At 43.7% G+C, this 27559-nt stretch overlaps 1 protein-coding gene across 3 annotated transcripts in view; it reads right to left on the bottom strand.

The window, feature by feature from the left end:
- The window catches only part of LOC137325566 (xenotropic and polytropic retrovirus receptor 1 homolog), a 297372-nt gene that overhangs the window by 54343 nt on the left and 215470 nt on the right, over positions 1-27559 (bottom strand). For 2 of the 3 annotated variants that reach the window (XM_067990818.1, XM_067990817.1), the window contains exons 10-11: positions 18131-18296; positions 14056-14250 (exon numbers count right to left, since the gene is read on the bottom strand). In XM_067990818.1, coding sequence (XP_067846919.1) covers positions 14056-14250; positions 18131-18296 — 361 coding nt within the window. Of the gene's footprint in view, positions 1-777; positions 1124-14055; positions 14251-18130; positions 18297-27559 lie in introns of those variants that run through there. The other variant, XM_067990820.1, reaches the window with a different exon arrangement.

Here is a 27559-nt window from a genome sequence, read left to right as displayed (position 1 = left end):
TTCTGCAAGGACGTTCACCTTGCACAAACCGGAAATAACACAGGTGCGCCAGAGAGATTTATTGTGTTTGCTTCTTCAGCAAAATTATAAATTTATTTATCGTAAAACCGTACAGCACAGAACGGCCATTCGGCCCATCGTGCCTCTTTGAAAGAACTATCCAATTAGTCCCACTCCTCCGCTCTTTCTCCTTAGCCCTGAAAATTTTTTCTTTTCAAGTATTTATCCAATTCCCTTTGTAAGTTACTACTGTATCAGCTTCCACCACCCTTTCAGGCAGTGTATACCAGATCATAACAACTTGTTGCCTAAAAAAAATTCTCCTCATCTCCAATCCGGTTCTTTTGGCAATTTATTTATCAAAATAGGGTTTTGCAATTTTGTTACACATAGCACACAAAAAAAACTACCCATATAGCAGCTAAAATAGAATTCCGCATAAGTTGGTTGGCAAGGTGGGGGAGAGGTGATATTCGATGGGCCGAATGGCCTTTGCTCATTCCTGAGTGTTTTTTTTTAAAAAGTGTCTGCACATACCCCAAGGTAGCATTAAGCCAGCTACCAGGCTCTGGCACTGCTGTGCTCTATTGGCCACACCACTGTTACAAAGGCAGCATTAGCGCAACACTACTGAAATGTGCCTGAGCTCTGCTGCCAAGCCATTACAGTTGTGTAATTTGGTGTCTGGATCTCCGCGAAGGAACGCTAAATGAGCAGAGGATGGAAAAATAACAATTGCACACATTTTACAGCAACAAAAACAGTATCTTTATTTTAGGAATAATTTAGGATTCAAAGTCAGAGGGGTTAGCTCTAAAGGTTCAGGAGTGGGAGGAGAGGCATCCCCCATTGTCGTGTCTTGAAGTTCATGAACAGCGTCTGGTTCTTTGAAAGGGAGAACGTCACACAGTATGAGTAATAAACACTGATGCTATTACTGCAGGCCCTTGGAGATCGCATAACTTGCTGAGCTGCTCTGCCTTTCTTTTCATTTTACATTACTAGCACGGTTCTTCCCTCAATACCATTGGCGGCAGTGATTTTTTCAGGGTATAATTAGAGCCGAGTGTTTCAGAAGAAATCCTGTCAGTCTTTTCAGAGCTTCACATGAAGTCATTGCTAACTGAAAATTGAAAGCACACCCACATTATCTCTTTAGTCTTGCAAAAGGGAAGATGCAGCAGAGGCACAGGTTGCAATAAATAGTTTGGTGAGGAGTGCATTCGACTCCTTACAACAACTTGCATTTATATAGTGCCTTTAAGTCCCAAGGCGCTTCACAGGAGCGTTATAGACAAACTTTGACACCATGCCACATAAGGAGATATTAGGACAGGCTTGGTCAACGAGGTAGGTTTTAAGGAGCGTCTTAAAAGAGCAGAGAGGTAGCAAGGTGGAGAGTTTTAGGCCTCGAGCTTAGGGCATAGACAGCTGAAAGCACAGCCGCCAATGATGAAGCGAAGGAAATCGGAGATGCGCAAGAGGCCAACAAACAGAGAACTTCCAAAGGGCAGACTTACATCACAAATCCCTCACCCAAGTCAGGACAAAGCAATCAACCTGTTCAACCAAACATACAGGGTGAGGGAAGAAGAAAAAAATTCATTGCTGCCACCAATAATATATAGTGTAATCTGTACCAAGTGGTGACCCATGGGAATCAGCCAGAACAGCTGCTTTCTTATCACAGACAGTGGCGTATTCCATTTACTTTATCTTGGAAACCGTTACCAATGACACAATCTGCATGGGACAAAAACTGGGCAATTTTAGAGCACTCTGGGGAGAAAGATTTTGTATGGCTAGAATGTAGAATGGCTACATTTCATTATTTACTTCAGTGACTGACAAGAAAACCTCTGAGTATTAAGGCACTGGTCATGTCCTAATCCTTTTCAATGTCCTGTTGTGACATATGTAAACTAAAACAATCATAACAGATCATAGGGAATGACAGATAAATCAAACACTCTATGTTCCCCTGGTGTTTCCACGAGCTTCTTCAGTAGATATCTCAGCCAAACAGGCCAGAAATCCCCTGGTTTCATCTCTGGTTTGCCAATCTCAGCTGAAATATTGCAAGCTCTGTAAATAGTCCCAGTCCCGTTGGGCTAGAGACAGAAAAAACAGCTAAGTTTCTCCACTCCTGATCGCGTGTGCGTTTGTGGATGTCAGGTGAGGACACAATCAAACTGGGCTATGATGGCCCTTGTGATCTGACAGTTTCCTGAACGTTTGAGGGATGCAGAGAGTTGAACTCATCCTAAAGTAATGAGACCCATTCCATCAGACAGGATGTTGGAACAGTTGCAAAAGGAGGTGACAGCCTTGGCTCAGTTGGTAGCACTCTCATCTCAGTCAGAAGGTTGTGGGTTGAAGTCTTACTCCAAAGACCTGAGCACATAATCTAGGCCGATACTTCACTGTCGGAGATGATATCTTTCAGATGATACATTAAACCTAGGCCCGGTCTGCCCTCTCAAGTGGATGTAAAAGATCCCATGGCACTATTTGAAGAGAAGAGTTCTCTTAGAGTACTGGCCAACATTTAATTCCTCATTCAATATCATTAAACAGATTATCTGGTTATTTATCTTATTGCGGTATGTGGGATCTTGCTGTGTGCAAATTTGCTGCTTCGTTTCCTATATTATAACAGTGACTACACTTCAAAAGTATTACATTGGCTGTGAAGCACTTTGGCACATCCTGAGGTCATGAAAGGTGCTATATAAATGCAAGTTCATTCTTTCTTGTTGGTTATTTTAGGAATTTTTCAAGTGTAGATTTATTTAGATGTAGATTTATTGTTGTGCAAACTCCCACAGATTGGATAAGATGATGAGCTAACTCTAATGCAAACAACAGACACAATACACTTCCTCATAGCCACTAAATTTTATTCCCAGTGATAACACATAGTACATGACTATGTACTCAGCCAATATATAGCCATCCACCTCTTTGTTGAAGGATTTGTACAGCATAACCTTTTCTTCATTTATGAAGAATAATCAAACACATGGAATCAGATCGTTATTCTGAAATAAGGCACCACTGAACAAAAAAAATCGATTCAAAAAATGAAAAAGTTGTTCAACTAAAATCACAAAAAAGGGGAATTCTGGAATTACTGAAGAATAAATGATTAACTAAAAAATAACACACTGTTCCTATTCTACATCGCTTAGATCAAGGGCTTCATTCTCAACTCCTGAAATAACGTCCATACGATTTTTCACTGACGTATTGCTGGCAATGGCTCCAGAGGACCAGCGCCCATCCCTTCAGTACATAACCCAAGCAGCATTCTTTCTACGTAAGCCTACACAGTGAGTGTCAGGAGGCTATTTGCTTGTGGGTAGCATCACAATTGAGAATGATCCTGTCTTCACTAGAGATGCGCTTTTCAGTGAGGACGGAGCAGAGTAGGAATCCTGGGGGTTTTTTTTCTCTCCCTAGCCCGGGGACGCTAAAGCCAACTGTAGCAGCCCCACTTGCTGGCCTGACCGAGATCAGCAAGACATGTTTTAAGCCTGGGACTTTCTTGATCTGTAGTGACAGTACGGCACTCCAGAGCTAATGGATGAGTTCAACATCTGTTTTTTCAAGCTGTGTGCTCAACAAATCTTCCTCCACAACTAAACTTGTATGCAGCACAACCTTCAAGTGCAGAAACTGGGACTGGCTTTTCTCACAATTTTCTGACCTACTTGCAAGTACTTCTGTTCCATTTCCATCCGTATCGACGATTCAGGCACAAAACATGTCAGTAATCCATTACATATATGCAGTAGACCTTTGTTCATGTGTCATCTGGTTGGCTTTGCATGTCAGATCAATATTGTATGCAATTACAATATTGATCACTTACATTATAGATTATTCCTGTATATCTATTGAAAGGTTGTTGTACTCATCAAGGTGTCAGTGTAAGGAATACAACAGTTTTTCCATTCAGTGCCAGGATCAAGCATTCTCAGGTCACATATCCCAAAGCCAAATGTAATATACAGCTCCCTTTACTCCATGCCAACCTCCTTGTACATCAGCATGAATTTTTCCACTACCCACACCATTCATCAATTCATGTGTCCTCTGATATTCCTGGTGAATTACAAGCAGTTTTGTGTTACAGAATATGCCCAATGCGAACTGGGTTCAGATTGCCCCAAGTCATTTCATAGAATCATAGAATGGTTACAGCACAGAAGGAGGCCATTCGGCTCATCGAGCTCGTGCCGTCTCTTTGTAAGAGCAATCCAGTTAGTCCCATTCCTCCATTCTTCCTGTGGCCCGGCAAATTTTTCCCTTCGAGTATTTATCCAATTCCTTTTTGAAAGCCATGATTGAACCTGCTTCCACCACCCCATCAGGCAGCACATTCCAGATCATAACTGCGTAAGAAAGTTTTCCTCATGTCGCCTTTGGTTCTTTTGCCAATCACCACTTCTATCAAATCTCCTCTTAACCTTCTCTGCTCTAAGGAGAACAACCCCAGCTTCTCCAGTCTATCCACGTAACTGAAGTCCCTCATCCCTGGAACCATTTTCTGCACCCTCTCTAAGGCCTTCACATCTTTCCTAAAGTGCGGTGCCCAGAATTGGGCACAATACTCCAGTTGTAGCTGAACCAGTGTTTTATGAAGGTTCAACAAAACTTCCTTGCTTTTGTACTCTATGCCTCTATTTATAAAACCCAAGTCCCGTATGCTTTCTTAACCGCTTTCTCAACATGTCCTGCCACCTTCAAAGATTTGTGCACATATACCCCCAGATCTCTCTGTTCCTACATCACCTTTAGAATTGTACCATTTAGTTTATATTGGCTCTCATCGTTCTTCCTGTCAAAATGTATCACTTCGCACTTCTCTCCGTTAAATTCCATCTGCCATGTGTCCGCCCATTTCACCAGCCTGTCTATGTCCTCTTGAAGTCGATTACTATACTACTTCCAAGTTTTGTGTCATCTGCAAATTTTGAAGTTGTGCCCTGTACACCCAAGTTCAAGTCATTAATATATACCAAAAAAAGCAGTGGTCCTAGTATTGATCCCTGGGGAGCACCACTGTATACCTTCCTCCAGTCCACTACTTTCTGTTTCCTGTCATTTAGCCAATCTCGTATTCATGCTGCCACTGCCCTTTTTATTTCAGGGGCTTCAATTTTGCTGACAAGCCTATTATGTGGCACTTTATCAAACGGCTTCTGTAAGTCCATACACACATCAATTGCATTGCCCTCATCAACCCTCTCTGTTACCTCATCAAAAAACTCAAATCAAGTTCGTTAAACATGATTTGACTTTAAAAAATCCGTGCTGGCTTTCCTTTATTAATCCACACTTGTCCAAGTCACTATTAATTTTATCCCAGATTAGAAACATAGAAATATAGAAAATAGGAGCAGGTGTAGGCCATTCGGCCCTTCGAGCCTGCTCCGCCATTCAACATGATCATGGCTGATCCTCTATCTCAATATCATATTCCCGCTCTCTCCCCATACCCTTGATGCCTTTTGTGTCCAGAAATCTATCTAGCTCCTTCTTAAATATATTCAGTGACTTGGCCTCCACAGCCTTCTGTGCTGGAGAATTCCACAGATTCACCACCCTCAGTTATGAAATTTCTCCTCACCTCAGTTCTAAATGTTCTACCCCGTATCCTGAGACTGTGACACCTCGATCTGGACCCCCAAGCCAGGGGAAACATCCTCCCTGCATCCAGTCTGTCTAGCCCTGGCAGAATTTTATATGTTTCAATAAGATCCCCTCTCATTCTTCTAAACTCGAGTGAATACAGGCCGAGTCGACCCAATCTCTCCTCATACGACAGTCGTGCCATCCCAGGAGTCAATCTGGTGAACCTTCGCTGCACTCTCTCTGTGGCAAGTATATCCTTTCTTAGGTAAGGAGACCAAAACTGCACACAATACTTCAGGTGTGGTCTCACCAAGGCCCTGTATAAATGCATTAAGACATCCTTGCTCCTGTACTCAAATCCTCTTGCAATGAAGGCCAACATACCATATGCCTTCCTAACTGCTTGCTGCACCTGCAAGGTGACTGGTGTACAAGGACACCCAGGTCCCTTTGTACATCAACATTTCCCAATCTATCACCATTTAAATAATACTCTGCCTTTCTGTTTTTCCTTCCGAAGTGGATAACTTCACATTTATCCACATTATACTGCAGCTGCCATGTATTTGCCCATTCACTTAACTTGTCTAAATCGCCATGAAGCCTCTTTGCATCCTCCTCACAACTCACGATCCCACCTAGTTTTGTGTCATCAACAAACTTGGAAATATTACATTTGGTTCCCTCATCCAAATCATTGATATATATTGTGAATGGCTGGGGCTCAAGCAGTGATCCCTGCGGTACCCCACTAGTCACTGCCTGCCACCCCGAAAAAGACCCATTTATTCCTACTCTCTGTTTCCTGTCTGTTAACCAATTTTCAATCCATGCCAGTATATCAGCCATGCCTTCATTGTCCATAGTTATACTCCCTAACTTTTTAAACCCCCCTTACAATATTTGAAACCTACTTCTATCCAACATGGACCACTACTTTTAGCTGCTCACCATCCCTTTCCAAAATCTTTTCCATCTATTCCATGATGTTGTTCATCCTGGCATCAAGAATTCAATAAACCCATTCGGAATTCCTGGTCACAACTGCAAAGACTATCTCCTCCCCGACTATAGAATGCCACACTACTACCACTCTCCTATTCATGTAATATAATTGTCATCCCCCCTTGCTCCACAGTGCCATAATGTTGCTCAGAACCGTCGTTCTCTGAATCACTATCACTGTTCACATCATAATTGGCCAAAACTAAGTATCTTTCAGACAGTTCCAGTAACTCATAGATTCTCTGCTTCTGCTCCTATGGATAGTCATCCACTTTTCTATTTCTACGTTATACTTCTGTCTTGAACCGTTTAGTACTGCCGATTGGGTAACTTTATTCTGGAGTGTATAACCTCCTCGTCCTCTCTGACACTGCAGAGTGTGGCCAATTGTTGCTTAAGCATGGAAATCATCTTATCCAGACATTCAAATTTGTAACACCTTGTGCAAATGTGCTGCCCCTGGATACACTGAGTATCCACACATGGCTCACATGACACACTCCACACATATCATGAGGGTTCCCTGCACTTCACTCTCTTTGGCCCCGATTTTAGAATGAAATAGTGGATGCGTTGGGGGCGGGGGTAAGCTCCAAAAATCGGGGAAATCCCACCATGTGCTTTAATTTTTCACATTAACCTCTGATGGGACTTTATCAAAGGCCTTCTGAAAATCCAAATAAACCACATCCATTGGTTCTCCCTTATCTATTCTACCAGTTACACCCTCAAAAAACTCCAGTAGGTTTGTCAAACATGATTTCCCTTTCATAAATCCATGTTGACTTTGTCTAATCCCGTTCATATATTTTTTTTTAAGTGTCCTAGCATTTTCCCCACTACTGATGTTAGGCTAACCAGTCTGTAGTTCCCTGTTTTCTCTCCCTCCTTTTTTAAATAGTGAGGTTACATTTGCCACCCTCCAATCTGCAGGAACTGTTCCATAATCTATAGAATCTTGGAAGATGACAACTAATGCATCCACTATTTCCATGGCTACCTCTTTTAATACTCTGGGATGCAGATTATCAGGCCCTGGGGATTTATTGGCTTTCAGTCCCATTAATTTCTCCAGCACTATTTTTTAACTAATACTAATTTCCTTTAATTCCTCCTTCTCACTAGTCCCTTGGTTCCCTAGCATTTCTGGGAAGATATTTGTGTCGTCTTCCGTGAAGACAGAACCAAAGTATTTGTTTAATTGCTCTGCCATTTCCTTGTTCCCCATTAAAAATTCTCCTGTTTCTGACTGTAAGGGACCTACATTTGTCTTCACTAATCTTTTTCTTTTGACATACTTGTAGAAGCTTTTACAGTCCACTTTTATGTTCCTTGCGAGTTTAATCTCATACTCCATTTTTCCCCTCTTAATCAATCTCTTGGTCCTTCTTTGCTGAATTCTAAACTGCTCCCAATCCTCAGGCTTGCTACTTTTTCTGGCAACTTTATATGACTCTTCTTTGGATCTAATACTATCCTTAATTTCTTTTGTTAGCTGTGGTTGGGCTGCTTTTCCTTTTGTGTTTTTGCACCAGAAGGGAAGGTATAATTGTTGCAATTCATGCATTCGTTCCTTAAATGTTAGCCATTGCCTATCCACAGTCATGCCTTTTAATGAAGCTTCCCAATCTATCACAGCCAACTCGTCCCTCATACCTTCGTAGTTTCCTTTGTTTAGATTTAGGACCCTCGTTTCGGATTGGACGACTTCACTTTCCATCTTAATGAAGAATTCTATCATGTTATGGTCACTCTTCCCTAAAGGACCCCGCATAACAAGATTATTAATTAACCCCTTCTCATTGCACAATACCCAATCTAGGATAGCCTGTTCCCTCTTTGGCTCCTCAACGTACTGGTCTAAAAAACCATCTCATACACACTCCAGGAATTCATCCTCCACAGTATTATTGCTAATTTGGTTTGGCCAGTCTATATGTAGTTTAAAGTCACCCATGATTACTGTAGTACCCTTGTTACATGCATCTCTAATTTCCTGTTTGATCCCATCGCCTACATTACCACTATTGTTTGGAGGCCTACAGACAATTCCTACCACTGTTTTCTGCCCCTTGGTGCTTCTTAACTCCACCTAGACTGATTCTACATCTTGATTTTCTGAGCCAGTATCCTTTCTCGCTATTGCTCTGATTTCATCCTTTACTAACAATGCCACCCACCTCCTTTTCCTTTTTGCCTGTCCTTCCTAAATATTGAATACCCTTGGATATTCAGCCCCCAGCCTTGGTCACCCTGCAGCCATGTCCCCGTAATCGCAATTATTTGTGCTGTTAATTCGTCCACCTTATTACGAATGCTTCCTGCATTCAGATACAGTGCCTTTAGATTTGTCTTTTTAATATTTTTAGACATCTTAACATTTTTTTGTACTATGGCCCTATTTGTCTTATTACCATTTTTTCTTACCAAGACCCTATTTGTTAGTACACTCTGTCCATTCCTGACACAATCTGGTTATCCTAACCCCAATCACTTTCCTGCACTGCTTCTTTGTCTTTTCTTTTTAGAATTCTAGATTTCTCTCCACCGGGACCTTCCCCCCCTCCCCCTTCTTTAGTTTAAAGCCCGAGCGACCTCCCTAGTTATTTGATTTGCTAGAACTCTGGTCCCAGCATGGTTCAGGTGTAGTCCGTCCCAACGGAACAACTCTCTCTTTCCCCAGTATGGTGCCAGTGTCCCAGTTTATCGTTTCTAAAAGCTTCCCCACCACCGAGGTTAAACTGAATGGTCTGCAATTGCCGGGTTTATCCTTACATCCTTTTTTGAACAAGGGTGTAACATTTGCAATTCTCCAGTCCTCTGGCACCACTCCCATATCTAAGGAGGATTATTGGAAGATTATGGCCAGCACCTCTGCAATTTCCACCCTTACTTCCCTCAGCAACCTAGGATGCATCCCATCTGGACCGGGTGACTTATCTACTTTAAGTACAGCCAGCCTTTTTAGTACCTCCTCTTTATCAATTTTTAGCCCATCCAGCATCTCAACAACCTCCTCTTTTACTGTGACTATGGCAGCATTTTCTTCCTTCGTAAAGTCAGATGCAAAGTACTCATTTAGTACCTCAGCCATGCCCTTTGCTTCCATGAGTAGATCTCCTTTTTGGTCCCTAATTGGCCCCACCCCTCCTCTTACTATTTATATGCCTATAGAAGACTTTTGGATTCCCTTTTGTTAGCCGCCAGTCTATTCTCATACTCTCTCTTTGCCCCTCTTATTTCCTTTTTCACTTCTCCTCTGTACTTTCTATATTCAGCCAGGTTCTCACTTGTATTATCAACCTGACATCTGTCATACGCTCCCTTTTTCTGCTTCATCTTACTGTCTATCTCTTTCGTCATCCAGGGAGCTCTGGCTTTAGTTGCCCTACCTTTCCCCCTCGTGGGAATGTACCTAGACTGTACCCGAACCATCTTCTCTTTAAAGGCCGCCCATTGTTCGATTACAGTTTGCCTTGATTCCGGTTTACCCGGGCCAGATCCGTTCTCAACGCACTGAAATTGGGCCCTCCTCCAACTATGTATTTTTACTCTAGATTGCTCCTTGTCCTTTTCCATAACTAATCTAAACCTTATGATACTATGATCATTGTTCCCTAAATGATCCCCCACTGACACTTGCTCCACTTGACCCGCCTCGTTTCATGTAACATTACAGCCAACAGACAAGAGACTTTCACCCCGTTAGCAACACCACTAGTTTGTGTTTTCATGGAAAAAATAGGACGGAATACCTCAAAATACTGGTAATAATCTCATAAAATGGAATTTGACTTGTTCAGTCGCAGTGGCCATGCCCAATAGTCTTGGCTCAATTTGAACACAGAGCTGAAAGGCTAACTACACCCCCAGTGTTCTGGGCTTTAAAGCCACTTAATGTTTTCGTTAAGCATCAGAACACTATGCTTGGGTATCTGCATCTAGTGTCTCCACTGTCTCCAAAACAATGAGCCTCTCTGAACAAGCAAATGGAAATCAGCTGCCAAATTAGCTCGAAAATAATGATGAAAAATCCTCGTCTAATCATGTCACAGAAAACAGCGAGACCTTGAGAAAATGATTTGAACCCTTCCAGTGCTGAGCAGATGAATGTAAGTACCTCTTCAAATTGAACATATTGTAACAACAGCAAATGAGGCAATTAAACGAGATCAGCTACATTTACTACACGTGTGGGTTCATGTGAGCTGCTAATAGAGGACACTCATGGAGAACTGAGTGACAGCATTTTGATTTCTACAAATGAGGATGATGCAACGCATGAGCAACAAAGCCATAAACAGTTCTTAGATAAAAAGCAAGCATGCTGCAGTCAGCCTCAAAAGGAGTTTACTGTTTCTCTTTGCTTTTTCTGCTCCAATTTTCACCCTTCTTGAAGCTACTGACTCATAGAATTGTAGAAATTACAGTGCACAAGGAAGTTCATCCCATGGTACCAATGCCGATGCTAGTTCTTCAACTGTAGCTATCTACTCTAATCCCATTTCCCTGCCCTTTTCCCATATCCTTTTATATTTTAAATCCTTTGACAATTCCCGTTTCGATGCTGTTTATAGTCTGTGCATCAATAGCAACTCGTGGTAAAGCATTCCTTGTTCTAATAACCCTCTGTGTGAAAACATCTCTTTTAACTCCCCCCATCGTTCTCTTAGTGATAATCCTGAGTCTGGGCTCCCTTGTTACTGATTCACCAACCAGTGAAAACAATACTTCACTATATACTGTTTCAAACCTTTCAGAATTTTGAAAACCTTTGTTAGATCTCTCATAACCATCTCTGTTCCAGTGAGAAAGTCCCAATTTTTATTTAGCTTACTTGATAACTATAACCTCTCAGTCCTGTTTCATTCTAAGGAATCTTTCCATAGCTTTAATACTCTTCCAATAATGGGGGGCCCAGATCTGCATGCAGTTCTTCAACTGTGGCCTAACCAACGTCTTGTATGAATTCAACATTATTTTATTGCTTTTGTATTTGATGCCCATATGTATAAAACCCAGAATTCCATTTGCCTTTTGGTTACCTGCACTCCCACCTTTTAAAGATCTATGGGGTTGAATTTTCAGGGGGGGGGGGGGGTGGTGGGGAGGTTCTTTCACTGAACTTATGGTGGACAATTGGGAGAACTCCAAAGGGAATTAACAGCGCATGTACCTGCAGCCCCAGATTTCTCGGTTCCTCCGCTGTTAAGGACCTTGCCACTTGGGATGTGCATCCCCTCAGTTCCTTTCCCAAAAATGAATTACAGTCCCTACCACTTACAACATCCACGCCTATCATGGGCAGCCACCTATATCGGGCAAATAGCACTAACCATTTACTATGACCATAGAGTTGATTACAAAGGTGGTGCTTATAATGTATTAAACGTGCCGGCTATTTTGGGCAGTTCTTCGCATGTCGTTAACTCCCTGCACAGTATTTACCGATGGGCGAAGTTCGTTTTTTTATCCCTTAGCTTTCTTGGAAGCCTCGGGTTTTCCGTGTGTCTCTCTTACAATTCTCTTTTTGATGGCAGACTCGCATTTTCTGTTGGCGCTTCTCTAGGTCAGTTTCAGGAACTGAGTGGAAGCTGCATTCCATTCCAATCTGTATTTTAGTATCCGGTAGAGCCCGCAGGGATCACAGCAGTGGCGATTGGTTTTATCGCCCACCGCTTAAAGCGGGTAAATCACGTTAACACCAACGCGTTCGCTGCAAGCTTTGGGGATTGTACTGCACATTTCTCTGCATTGAAATTTAATTTACCCACTCCATGAACCCATGTCCTTCTGCAATCTCCAGCATTCTTCCTCAGTTTGCCATGTCCCCATACTTGGTATCCTAAATGGATGACAAAAAAAAAGGTCCCAGCACCCACCACTACCCATCTCAACAACTGATAAATACTCATTTACTCCTTCTCTTTGCTTTACGTCCCTTACCCAGCTCTCTACCAATGCAGTTACCTTCCCGTTAATACCATGTGCCTCCATTTCCGTAATAAGCCTGTTACGTGACACAAACGCCGTCTGAAAGTCCATGTATAAAACACCCACGCATTACCTTTAGCTAAACACTCCGTGAGTTCCTCCAAAAATTCAATGAAATTAGTCCTGGGTGCACTGTAGGAACCCCTCCCCATTTTCATCACAAATGTTTGTCTTATCCTAGTCAATCTTGGGATACTTAAAGTCCCCCATTATTACAACTCGTATGACTATAGTGTACTTCTGCTGTGCTAACCTATTCTTAATCATGGGCATATATGTTGTGATCTAATACACCGTTACCATCAACATATTCCACAGTGGCACTTAAAGCATAACTAAATTTAAAACATTTACATATTATATATACATTTAACACATACACCTCTAAACAAATCTAATCATTGAGGCCTGGAGTCATAACCATTACACGAAACAGTTCAGCTCTTCAGCGGACTGTTTTAATCTGCTTTCTACGCCAGGAAAATTCAAGAAACTGGGTAGTGCAATGACTAAACACTGGCTTTTCACCACAGGGATCGGACTTCAGTGCTAGCCCAGATTGATGGAATGAACTTCTCCTCTATCTGTTGGATGGAAATGTCCTATGTGAAGTAAGTCTGAATTCCAGTCCTGGAGCATTTGGTCTCACTGTGTAAAACTACCCTTGTTTCAGGGCTAATTGACAGGCCAGAGGATGGCTAATGTGGCAAGTGGAACAATGTCACACCATTACAATAGGGGCAATCTCCAGAGTCTGGGGCTGAAACACATTGCCTGGGTACAGCTGCACTCTAACCACACTATACCTGACCCACGAGTGCTGAGACTGACAGTTAGAACATTCATTTCCACATTTTCTTCATCAAACATTTCTGAACTCAGATAAAAAAAACACACAGAGATGGAGAGTGCATGAAGATTCACCGCAAATCTGAAATATGATCTGAAAAATGGCATACAAGTACAGACTTGTAATGTTTTTGCAGCTGCAATAATAGGAAATTCTTATTAGCCTAGTGATTTCTGGTGTTTTATTCTACATTTACACAATTCCTTTATTCTGACCTCAGGGGAGAAGCCATGAAACAAACCTATCCAAATCAGATCTGTCTATAAATACTAAACTAAAGGCTTTTCATCATATTGAAAGTGGATTTGAGCGCCGGAGGTTGCTAAGGGAACTGGGAGAAATGGCAGATTAGAAATGGAGAGTCTGTTCACATTATCCTGTATAGAGAATGATATCTGAGAAACAATCACATCAGTCACCGCTTTCTCTGTAGACTCTTTGAATCCCACTCACTGTCACATATGCTTTTAAAATACATTCTCAAACCACTGCCTTCAGTTTCCGAACCATGTCAAACAGCTTCATTAGTACATGGGGTGGGGGAGGATCGTTTCTCAGCAGCTTACCTTTGTGGGTACTGTAGAGAGCAGCAAAGGTCACCACGAAGAAGGTGGTAGAATACTTTCCGGCATTGACCAGGTGAGGGAACGCCCGCTTGGTGTCTCGGTAGCGGCGCAGGCACTGGGTGAAACGCACCCATGCGGGCAGACACTGGATGATGGCTCTTACTCCATAGGAGTAGCTGTGGCACACGTGCTCATCTGGGACAGGCAGAAGAGAAATAGTCAGTAACTGCGACAGTGTGAACGTCAGGTCTCCGAAATGTTTCATTGTCCTGTATCGGTTCTGCCCTTCCCCCTTCAGTCTGTCAAAGGTGTGTTTGAAAAATCAGCCCGAGATTCTCCCCAACTATATTTTGACCAGGATGCCAGTACCACTGCAAAATGCGGCCAGATTAGCCAAAGACATTTTAAATCTTCAGTCACAAATCTCTCTCACCATACAGATCACCCTTGTGTTGCTGCAGTAGCCAATCTCAACACCAAGTTTCCATAACTACATAAACGCTTGAACTTGAGATATGCATGATGATTTCAATTGGTTCTCAAACACCAGGCGATGTCTTATAGAAATGGAACAGCTAACCTAACTGAAGAGCCTGATAATACTTTCCTTGTAGCAAGTATGCAAGTCTCCAGTCATAACCAGTCCCTCATGCACGTTGAAGGAGACTGTCAGCACTCAGTCTGCACCATTGTCCAACATTGCTTGACCGTCATATCAGTAGATAATCGACTATGATCTAATTGCATTGTTGATAAATGATCTGTATAATTCCCTAAATTAGATGTCACTAAAGCTTAAAGGGGTCAGGATAGGTTTCCAACTGGAAGCGCTTCAGCCACAATAGGAGATGGCAACAAATGAGACAACAGAGATATAACGGCATGATAACAGCACTAACTGTAAGACTTAGAGGGAAAGAACACCATAACCACCTTGGGCATGGTTCCATGGGCACCCACAGCTCTCTGGCACCATGCCTAAGTGGCCATTCTCCACGTGAGCTTTGACGTTATGGATGTCACGACGTTAATACGTTCAGTAGTCTTCAAAATAGCATGGTTTGCTCAGGCTTGCGGGATCAAGGAGTATCCGGTTCCAGAGCCAACCTACATGGAGGCTGACTCCACTGAATCATTTATAACACAGCGTGCATAGGTCATTTTCCCGAGACCCAGAGCCCAGCAAAAAAAATCATAGCGAGATCAGAGCATATATTTTAAGTGGATAATGCAAATGGAATAGGGTAGCTAATGCTTGCATCCAAAATCAATTTCCAGCATTCCTCATAATAGACAGTTGAAGATCTTCTAGGCACACTGCAATCTGACCACATATGTAATTATGTAAATTCCCTTATCTCCCACAATTGAGAACAGATTATGCTTAACAACAGTAAAATAAACTAAGCGTGAAATAGCTGTGTGTTGATGACATTTACATATCAAAACATATTTTTGCATAGGTCGAACCAAGTTAAATTTACATTTGCCCTTGCAATTCACAAACCCTTTAATTTGAAACTGTAATAGAGTTATTGGAAGCGCTCACTCGGAATTTTTTTAATGAATTGCAAAGATCAATTAATCAGTTAAAGCTGCATTTCTCTTCAGCTTCCTTGCATCATCTCTTTTCCAGCACAAAGGATTTATTGCTTCTTGCAGAAGGCAAACGCTTGTAGTTCTGAGTCACATTATGGGTGCGCACACCCCAACAGTCACCAGTTCCATATTGTTTCAATATGCACAGAACGTAGGGATAGCAACGTGTTTCTAAGCAGGGGCTCACCTAAAGTCTTTGGAAAAAAAAATCACTCCGATTTTCTCCCCATCTTTCCTGAAGGCGCTGATCATGCTGGGGTATAGTTGCATGGGTTTCTGTAGCCTTCTGGCACCTCAGTCATGCTTCATGTGTGAGCACCAAATAGGCTATTCAACCATGTATAGCATGGTCCCACATGGCAGACTGGTCAAAAAAGTACAAGTCCATGGGATCCAAGGGAAACTGGCAAGTTGGATCCAAAATTGGCTCAGTGGCAGGAAGCAAAGGATAATGGTCGAAAGGTGTTTTTGTGACTGGAAGGCTGTTTCCAGTGGGGTGCCGCAGGGCTCAGAAGTAGGTCCCTTGCTTTTTGTGGTATATATTAATGATTTGGACTTAAATGTAGGGGGCAGGATTAAGAAGTTTGCAGATGATAAAAAAATTGGCCGTGCGGTTGATAGTGAGGAGGAAAGCTGTAGACTGCAGGAAGATATCAATGGACTGGTCAGGTGGGCAGAAAAGTGGCAAATGGAATTCAATCCGGAGAAGTGTGAGGTAATGCATTTGGGGAGGGCAAACAAGGCAAGGGAATACACAATAAATGGGAGGATACTGAAAGGTGTAGAGGAAGTGAGAGACCTGGGAATGAATGTCCACAGATCCCTGAAGGTAGCAGGACAGGTAGATAAGGTGGTTAAGAAGGCATATGGAATGCTTTCCTTTATTAGCAAGGCATAGAATATAAGAGCAGGGAGGTTATGTTGCAACTGTATAAAACACTGGTTAGACCACAGCTTGAGTACTGTGTACAGTTCTGGTCATCACATTACAGGAAAGGTGTAATTGCACTCGAGAGGGTACAGAGGAGATTTACGAGGATGTTGCCAGGACTGGAGAATTTTAGCTATGAGGAAAGATAGGACAGGTTGTTCTCTTTGGAACAGACGATGCTGGGGGGAGATTTAATTGAGATGTACAAAATTATGAGGGGCCTAGAAAGAGTGGACAGGAAGGACCTATTTCCCAATAGGTCAATAACCAGGGGGTATAGATTTAAAGTGATTGGTGGAAGGATTAGAGGGGAGCTGAGGAAAATCTTTTTCACCCTGAGGATGGCGGGGGTCTGGAATTCGCTGCCTGAAAGGGTAGAGGCAGAAACCCTCATCGCATTTAAAAAGTACATGGATGTACACATGAAGTGCCGTGATCTACAAGGCTATGGACCAAGTGCAGGAAATTGGGATTAGGCTGGGTGGCGCATTTTCGGCCGGCGTGGACACGATGGGCTGAATGGCCTCCTTCTGTGCCGTAAATTTTCTATGATTCTATTACATTCAAGCTTACTTTTATTCTTACCCAACAAATTGTGCATTTTCCAGCAAGGGTCACTGGGTAGCAACTAACAGCGGGAACCTTGGCTGCTTCCCGACTCCCTGGCCAATTGTACCACCTCCACTCAAGTAGAGTTCCCCTCATACCATCCCAGTTGAGATCAGCTAACTCAGTACAGGCCAGAAATCAAACCTGGCACGTTGCTGGTTTTAGTAGCTCAAAACCACATCACATAGTGCATTTAACCACTAAGAACAGGAGTAGGCCATTCAGTCCCTTGAGCCTGTTCTGTCATTCAATTAGATCATGGCTAATCTGTACCTCAACTCCATCTATCCGCCTCTGCTCCATACCCCTTGATAACCTTATCTAACAAAGGTCTATCAATCTCAGTCTTGAAAATTTCAACTAACCCCCGGCATCCACAGCCTTTTGGGACAGAGAATTCCACATTTCTACTACTCTGTGTGAAGTGCTTCCTGATTTCGCTTCTGAACAGTCTAGCTCTAATTTTAAGATTGCGGATCCTAATTCCGGATAACCCACGAGAGGAAATAGTTTCTCTGTATCTACCCTATCGAATCCCTTAATTATTTTAAACACCTCGATCAGATCAATCCTTAACTTTCTAAACTCACGGGGATACAACCCAAGTTTATGCAACCTAGTCTCAATTTAACCTTTTAAACCCCAGTATCATTTTGGTAAATCTGCGCTATATGCCCGCCAAGGCCAACATATCCTTCCTGAGGTGCAGTGTCCAGAACTAAACGCACTACTCCAAATGGGGTCTGACCGAGATATTAGAGGTGCCTCAAAAAGATAATTTTAAAAAAAAATGAAATTCCTGAAGCTGACTGCAGTCTCGGACCGCCAGTTTCTACCAGTAAGTTTGCGCTGGTGTTTGTTTTGGATGTAGGTAATAAGAGCTAGAAACTGCGCCGGTGCAGAGCGCCACTGTGGCTGTTCAACGCAATAGATTACCTGGAGAACTGAGTAGTCCCTCCTTCGTGCTCCAGTTCAGTTCAAAGCAATAAAAGCAGATCATGTATTCCAGGTCCATCAGGATGGTGGCAAGGCTGTTCAACTGGTCGGCCAGCCAAAAATCTGCGAACTCTACCTTGTGGAATGGAGATGTGAAGACTCTGAACTATGGGGGCAACAGAAAAAGATGCCAATCAATAACAGTTTAAGGGTATTGCATGGGGAATTGGGTGGCACAATGCCCTTTCAGCCCTGGGGCCTGGGTTCAAATTCAGTCTAGCCAGAAAGATTCCTCGCTCTGCTGGCTCCGAGTTTGGGCATTTCCTACTTAAAATTGACAAAATCACTCAGGCAGGGATGACTGGTGTGGGAAATGGAATTGCCACAACCTAGGGTGCAGTAGGAAGTTGCTATGCTGAGGCTAGAGGTTGAGGCAGATTAATCGGATTAGAGTGGCAAACGCTTAATTCTGCAGCTGCTATAGCTGGGAGTCTGTATTTGAAGAGCTGTATTGGCCTAGAAGCAATTTGACATTCATTTTTTAAAACCAATTTGCCATCTCCCCTCCTGAAGGCATTGACTCCTTGCTGGGAATTACGCCACAGATGTCCATTAACCTATTGCACCAGGTCCAAGTGCCCATTATTCCTGTACGATTCTTGATAGTGAGTGTTGGCAGGGTGTATAATAGATAATCATGTCCTCTGCTCCATCCACTTTCAAGTAGATTAGCAATGGGATCCCGGCTGATTTTCATCTCCTCAACTGCAAAACTTCTACCACAGTCCTAGCCGAGAGCAGGTAACTAAGCACAGACCATGGATCAAAGCTGGGATCTTCCTGCTTTACATGGATCAGCTACTCATTGGATGAGGTCACTGAGCTATTGGTGGGGTGGAGAATGCACCGCTTTTTAAATGTTTATTTCTGGCAACTGTAGGTGGTTTGTGATTCAGTTGAAAAGTTAAAATCTATTTATGTGGATGATTTTAACTGAAGGTTTCAGAGTTCTAAAAATGAACAACTTAACATTTCACACACAAACACACTATTTTAAGAACTGAAATGATGTCACGCCAGTGAAAGCATCACTTTATACTTCCCTGACCGGATATCCCTCTGCGGCAGAGTTTGACTGCGCGCTCTGATGAATCAGATATAGTCTTACTAACCAATGGAGATATAGGTTCTCTTGAACCTCCGGCTGCACAGAAGGAGTGTGATGGTAAAAGGAATCATTTCTCAACTTTCATATAAGGTTTACCATTTATTCCTTCGATTATTTGTCCTCATCTATAACTTTCCTACAGGGCCCTCTCAATTTAATCTCAATTGCTTGTTCCTTTAAAAGAAGTTACACCTTTCAAAGTCCTCAGAGTGTTCTAAGGCGCTTCACAGCCAATGAATTATGTTTGAAGTGTAGTCACTTATGCAGGCAAACAAGGCAACTAATGTGTGCACAGAAAGATCCCACAAGCAGCGAATGAGATGACTAATTAATCCATCTTTCAGTGAGTGGGTTGAGGGAGAGTTGCTGGCCAGAACAAGACTATAAAACAAAAATTTAGTGAGCGCACGGTCATGACTGCACATCTTTAGAAAACTGTAAACAGTGTATTGCGTGTTACACTATATAGTTTCAACACCTCTCTGAAAATAAAATTAATTTTCACTTCAGACATTCAGGCCTACCTCTGCACAATCCCCAACACTCCTGCTTGCACAGTTGGGAATTCCCCTTTCAATTCAGGAAACAGTTGGGAGAACCCCTTCCATTCTGAGGTAGCCTGCCTGAATGTAAGTCTTCTAGGAACATAGGTACAGGAGTAGGCCAGTCAGCCCCTCGTGCCTGCTCCGCCATTTGATAAGATCGTGGCTGATCTGTGATCGAACTCCATATACCTGCCTTTGGCCCATATCCCTTAATACCTTTGGTTGCCAAAAAGCTATCTATCTCAGATTTAAAATTAGCAATTGAGCTTGTATCAAATGTGTAGAAATGTTTTCTAATCTCACTCCTGAAAGGTCTGGCTCTAATTTTTAGACTGTGCCCCCTACTCCTAGAATCCCCAACCAGTGGAAATAGTTTCTCTCTACCCACCCTATCCGTTCCCCTTAATATCTTATAAACTTCGATCAGATCACCCCTTAACCTTCGAAACGCCAGAGAATACAACCCCAATTTGTGTAATCTCTCCTCGTAACATAATTTAACGGGTACGGTAGCATAGTGGTTATGTTACTGGGCTATTAATCCAGAGGCCTGGACTAAAATCCAGAGTCATGAGTTCAAATCCCGCCACGGCAGCTGGCGAATTTAAATTCAATTAATTAATTAAATTCAATTAATTAAATAAAAATCTGGAATTAAAATACTAGTATCAGTAATGATGGCCATGAAACTACCGGATTGTCGTAAAAACCCATCTGGTTCACTAATGTCCTTTAGGGAAGGAAGCCTGCCGCCCTTACCCGGTCTGGCCTATATGTGACTCCAGACCCACAGCAATGTGGTTGATTCTTAATTGCCCTCTGAAATGGCCTGGCAAGCCACTCAGTTGTAAAATCTAGCTACGAAAAGTCATAATAAGAATAAAACCGGACGGACCACCCGGCATCGGACCACGAGGCACCGGACACGACAACGGCAAAACACCAAGCCCAGTCGACCCTGCAAGGTCCTCCTTACTAACATCTAGGGACTTGTGCCAAAATTGGGAGAGCTGTCCCACAGACTAGTCAAGCAACAGCCTGACATAGCCATACTCACAGAATCATATCTTTCAGCCAACGTCCCAGACTCTTCCATCACCATCCCTGGGTATGTCCTGTCCCACCGGCAGGACAGACCCACCAGAGGTGGCGGTACAGTGATATATAGTCAGGAGGGAGTGGCCCTGGGAGTCCTCAACATTGACTCTGGACCCCATGAAATCTCATGGCATCAGGTCAAACATGGGCAAGGAAACCTCCTGCTGATTACCACCTACCGTCCTCCCTCAGCTGATGAATCAGTCCTCCTCCATGTTGAACACCACTTGGAGGAAGCACTGAGGGTAGCAAGGGCACAAAATGTACTCTGGGTGGAGGACTTCAATGTCCATCACCAAGAGTGGCTCGGTAGCACCACTACTGACCGAGCTGGCCGAGTCCTGAAGGACATAGCTGCTAGACTGGGCCTGCGGCAGGTGGTGAGCGAACCAACACGAGGGAAAAACTTACTTGACCTCGTCCTCACCAATCTACCTGTCGCAAATGCATCTGTCCATGACAGCATTGGTAGGAGTGACCACCGCACAGTCCTCATGGAGATGAAATCCCGTCTTCGCACTGAGGACACCATCCAACGTGTTGTGTGGCACTACCACCGTGCTAAATGGGATAGATTCAGAACAGATCTAGCAGCTCAAAACTGGGCATCCATGAGGCGCTGTGGGCCATCAGCAGCAGCAGAATTGTATTCCAGCACAATCTGTGACCTCATGGCCCGGCATATTCCTCACTCTACCATTACCAACAAGCCAGGGGATCAACCCTGGTTCAATGAGGAGTGTAGAAGAGCATGCCAGGAGCAGCACCAGGCGTACCTAAAAATGAGGTGCCAACCTGGTGAAGCTACAACTCAGGACTACATGCATGCTAAACAGCGGAAGCAACATGCTATGGACAGAGCGAAGCGATTCCACAACCAACGGATCAGATCAAAGCTCTGCAGTCCTGCCACATCCAGTCGTGAATGGTGGTGGACAATTAAACAACTAACGGGAGGAGGAGGCTCTGCAAACATCCCCATTCTCAATGATGGCGGAGTCCAGCACGTGTGTGCAAAAGACAAGGCTGAAGCGGTTGCAACCATCTTCAGCCAGAAGTGCCGAGTGGATAAATCATCTCAGCCTCCTCCCGATATCCCCACCATCACGGAAGCCAGTCTTCGGCCAATTCGATTCACTCCACGTGATATCAAGAAACGGCTGAGTGCACTGGATACAGCAAAGGCTATGGGCCCTGACAACATCCCAGCTGTAGTGCTGAAGACTTGTGCTCCAGAACTAGCTGCGCCTCCAGCCAAGCTGTTCCAGTACAGCTACAACAATGGCATCCACCCGACAATGTGGAAAATTGCCCAGGTATGTCCTGTCCACAAAAAGCAGGACAAATCCAATCCGGCCAATTACCGCCCCATCAGTCTACTGTCAATCATCAGCAAAGTGATGGAAGGTGTCGTCGACAGTGCTATCAAGCGGCACTTACTCACCAATAACCTGCTCACCGATGCTCAGTTTGGGTTCCGCCAGGACCACTCGGCTCCAGACCTCATTACAGCCTTGGTCCAAACATGGACAAAAGAGCTGAATTCCAGAGGTGAGGTGAGAGTGACTGCCCTTGACATCAAGGCAGCATTTGACCGAGTGTGGCACCAAGGAGACCCAGTAAAATTGAAGTCAATGGGAATCAGGGGGAAAACTCTCCAGTGGCTGGAGTCATACCAAGCACAAAGGAAGATGGTAGTGGTTGTTGGAGGCCAATCATCTCAGCCCCAGGGCATTGCTGCAGGAGTTCCTCAGGGCAGTGTCCTAGGCCCAACCATCTTCAGCTGCTTCATCAATGACCTTCCCTCCATCATAAGGTCAGAAATGGGGATGTTCGCTGATGACTGCACAGTGTTCAGTTCCATTCGCAACCCCTCAGATAATGAAGCAGTCCGAGCTCGCATGCAGCAAGACCTGGACAACATCCAGGCTTGGGCTGATAAGTGGCAAGTAACATTCGCGCCAGATAAGTGCCAGGCAATGACCATCTCCAACAAGAGAGAGTCTAACCACCTCCCCTTGACATTCAACGGCATTACCATCGCCGAATCCCCCACCATCAACATCCTGGGGGTCACCATTGACCAGAAACTTAACTGGACCAGCCATATAAATACTGTGGCTACGAGAGCAGGTCAGAGGCTGGGTATTCTGCGGCGAGTGACTCACCTCCTGACTCCCCAAAGCCTTTCCACCATTCTACAAGGCACAAGTCAGGAGTGTGATGGAATACTCTCCACTTGCCTGGATGAGTGCAGCTCCAACAACACTCAAGAAGCTCGACACCATCCAAGGTAAAGCAGCCCGCTTGATTGGCACCCCATCCACCACCCTAAACATTCACTCCCTTCACCACCGGCGCACTGTGGCTGCAGTGTGCACCATCCACAGGATGCACTGCAGCAACTCGCCAAGGCTTCTTCTACAGCACCTCCCAAACCCGCGACCTCTACCACCTAGAAGGACAAGGGCAGCAGGCGCATGGGAACAACACCACCTGCACGTTCCCCTCCAAGTCACACACCATCCCGACTTGGAAATATATCGCCGTTCCTTCATTGTCGCTGGGTCAAAATCCTGGAACTCCCTTCCTAACAGCACTGTGGGAGAACCGTCACCACACGGACTGCAGCGGTTCAAGAAGGCGGCTCACCACCACCTTCTCGAGGGCAATTAGGGATGGGCAATAAATGCCGGCCTTGCCAGCGACGCCCACATCCCATGAACGAATAAAAAAAAATAAAAATAATTCTTGAAGCCCGGGTATCATTCCAGTAAACCTACGCTGCACTCCCTCCAAAGCCAATATGTCCTTCCGAAGGTGCGGTGCCCAGAACTGCTCACAGTACTCCAGGTGTGGTCCAACCAGGGTTTTGCACAGCTGCAGCATAACTTCTGCCCCCTTGTACTCTAGTCCTCTAGATATAAAGGCCAGCATTCCATTAGCCTTTATTGATTATTTTCTGCACCTGTTCATGACAATTCAATGATCTATGTACCCGAACCCCTAAGTCCCTTTGGACATCCACTGTTTTTAACTTTTTAACCACTTAGAAAGTACCCTGTTCTATCCTTTTTTGATCCAAAGTGGATGACCTCACATTTGTCTACATTGAATTCCATTTGCCACAGTTTTGCCCATTCACCTAATCTATCAATATCGCTTTGTAATTTTATGTTTCCATCTACACTGCTTACAATGCCACCAATCTTTGTGTCATTGGCAAACTTAGATATGAGACTTTCTATGCCTTCATCTAAGTCATTAATAAATATTGTGAATAATTGAGGCCCCAAGACAGATCCCTGCGGGACTCCACTAGTCACATCCTGCCAATGTGAGTACCTACCCATTATCCCTACTCTCTGTCGCCTTTCGCTCAGCCAATTTCCTAACCAAGTCCGTACTTTTCCCTCGATTCCATGGGCTTCTATCTTAGCTAACAGTCTCTTATGTGGGACCTTATCAAATGCCTTCTGGAAGTCCATATAAATAACATCCATTGACATTCTCCTGTCCACTACTTTCATCACCTCTTCAAAAAATTCAATCAGGTTTGTCAGGCACGACCTCCCTTTCACAAATCCATGCTGGCCCTCTCTGATTAACTGAAAATTCTCGAGGTGTTCAGTCACCCTATCCTTAATTATAGACTCCAACATTTTCCCCACAACAGATGTCAGGCTAACTGGTCTATAATTCCCCGATTTCCCTCTCTCTCCTTTCTTAAAAAGTGGAGTGACATGTGCAATTTTCCAATCAAGAGGGACAGTTCCTGAATCTAGAGAACTTTGAAAGATTATAATTAGGGCATCTGCAATGTGCTCACCTACTTCCTTTAAAACCCTGGGATGGAAACCATCTGGTCCTGGGGATTTGTCACTCTTTAGTGCTATTATTTTCTTCATTACTGTTGCTTTACTTATGTTAATTTTATCGAGTCCCTGTCCCCGATTCAATATTAGATTTCTTGGGATTTCCAGGATGCTATCCTCTTTTTCTACTGTAAATACTGACGCAAAGTAATTATTCAACATGTCTGCCATTTCCCCATTGTCAATGACAATAACCCCACTTTCAGTTTTTAAGGGGCCAACACTGCTCCTGACCACCCTCTTTTTCCTAATATAACTATAGTGCTATGGGCACTGTCCTGCAGTCAGATAGTGATGGCCTCATCACCGCTGGGCTTAGTGATGTCAGGATCACTGCAAAAGTGTCACTTTAAAGTGAAAAAGGTCACAAAAAAGGGTAGGATATACTGCCCTTGCATGAAAGTTGGGTAATTCACAGTCTTTGGTGAGCGCAGGGAACACCACTGGACGATCGCTTCCTGATCTTTTGCCTATTCCAATAAAGATTTAAGTGAAATAGATTCATTCTCCACTCAGCATCATGGAGTGAAGAATCCTTTCTATTTCATCAACAGACACCCCAGCAACTCAGCTCATCTATTACACCGGAAGTGATCGATATCACAGAAAGAAAGAAGTTGCATTTATATCGCGCCTATCATGACCTCAGGACGTCCCAACATGCTTCACAGCCAGTAAATTGCTTTTGAAATGTGGTCACTGTTATAATGTAGGAAACGTGGCGGTCAATTTGTGCACAGCCAGATCCCACAAACAGCAATGAGATAAATGACCAATTAAACTTTTTTCAGTGATGGTGGTTGAGGGAAAAATATTGGCCAGGACACCGGGGAGAACTTCCCTGCACTTCTTCAAATAGTGCCATGGGATCGTTTAAATCCACCTGAGAGGGCAGACGGGGCCTCAGTTTGACGTCTCATCTGAAAGACGGCACCTCCGACAGCGCAGCACTTCCTCAGTACAGTACTGGAGTGTCAGCCTGGATTATGTGCTCAAGTCTCTTGAAACCACGACCTTCTGACTCAGAGGCGCGAGTGCTTCCACTGAGTCATGGCTGACACCTGATGCTGGAGTGGCCTTATTTTTTTTATTCATTCATGGGATGTGGGCGTCGCTGGCAAGGCCAGCATTTATTGCCCATCCCTAATTGCCCTGGAGAAGGTGTATTTGTTTAAATATATTTATTAAGTAAACTATAGTACTGACAAAACATGAAGATAGCCCCTTAGTATGGATGGTTTCTAATAGTGTTGATGGAAGACATGGTGGCTGAAGTATTTTATGTTTACAATGCTTCTAACACTGCTGTTTCCTCTTACCTCAAAATGATTATAAGAAACCACAGCTAAAGCAAATCCTGCCTAATTCGAGTCCTTCCTTTCTAGATTTGATTTGTCACCCCCTGAACCCTTGTTCCATGTTCTCCTGAAGTGCACTCATTTATTGGGGAACAGTTCCACCTGAAAGTAACCGAGGCCAGCAATGTAGGAGAGCTAAAGGCACAAGACATCACACAATGGCACACACCTTCTTCTCCTGTATCACAATATGGTGTTACTAGGATTTTGGAACAGTGGATTAGCAGGAAACACATTAAGAAATTCGGCAATATATGCTGTAGATTAGCCGCTATATTCAATTAAAATGCAGAGCTCGAAATGTAACATCTTAACTGAATACTGAGAGCGGTGACTGTGAGCTGGTGGAAACGTTTGGGCACTGTGACGGTTCATTAGTTTAGAAGCAGTAATCCAAGTGCATTACTGCATGAATGATTGGATGCCAACTACTTTACTTTTACACTAAATGTCAGGATATCTCTTTAAAAATAAAACCTCAGGAGCTCCCTCAATGGCACTGGGAGCTTATTAATCGAGTCGTTGGGTCATATAGATGATAAGGGTCCATGGTTCAGCCTCTGATCAGCGTTAGTTGAGCTCAGGTGGCCTCAGTAGCTCTGGGCCAGGTGTTGGTGGACAGGGGATGGTGGAGGAGGATGGATTAGCTTTAGTTCCCACTCCTGATCACTACCCAGTGTTACCGCCACCTTGTTGATAGTTGTGGACATTGGGTAAGAAGTGAATTGGGGTCAGCTGTGGAACCAACACCCAATGTCAAGGTTCTCCCATGAACCATGGCCACTTGGGCCAGGTAGCAGATGGTGAAACTTCATCCCAGGAACGAGTCAATGCCTTCAGCAGAGGAGATGACAAAAACTGGGAGAGAAAAACAATAAAAATGACAGCGTTCTGGAAATATTATTCAACAGCTGCCTGCTTCACTGGAAAAATAACATTACTTCAACACTGCAAGGATAGCTCCATTGTTTAGACGTTTGTTCCTCTCCTTGGTGATTTATCGCTGGCTAAATACATTGCTGAAGCACACAGAAATGCTCATCAGCTTTTGTGGAATTTGTGCTGTTTTAGCAAGGTATAGTGCATTCAATTCATGCAATTACTGGCCTGTCAATCATCTGCCATTGTTTGTAAATGTGCATTATTACACTCTATTAGAAATTCCGCACCCAGCCAGCTGCCACAGTGGCCTTTCAGAAAACCAATTATAAAAAGTACTCAATTCCTTTTATATCCCTACAGCACATCCCTTTTCACCACAGCATCTAAGAGAACAATCTTCGATAAATGTATTACGGATTATTGACTCCTGCAGTTGCTGATCAAAATGAATGATCCCACAACCGACGGCCAAAAGCAATGCAATTTCTCAGGCTTACAGCCCA

Source organism: Heptranchias perlo, chromosome 9 (assembly GCF_035084215.1).
Source record: "Heptranchias perlo isolate sHepPer1 chromosome 9, sHepPer1.hap1, whole genome shotgun sequence".
Taxonomy (NCBI): domain Eukaryota; kingdom Metazoa; phylum Chordata; class Chondrichthyes; order Hexanchiformes; family Hexanchidae; genus Heptranchias; species Heptranchias perlo.
This window is presented reverse-complemented; position numbering and strand designations above follow the sequence as displayed.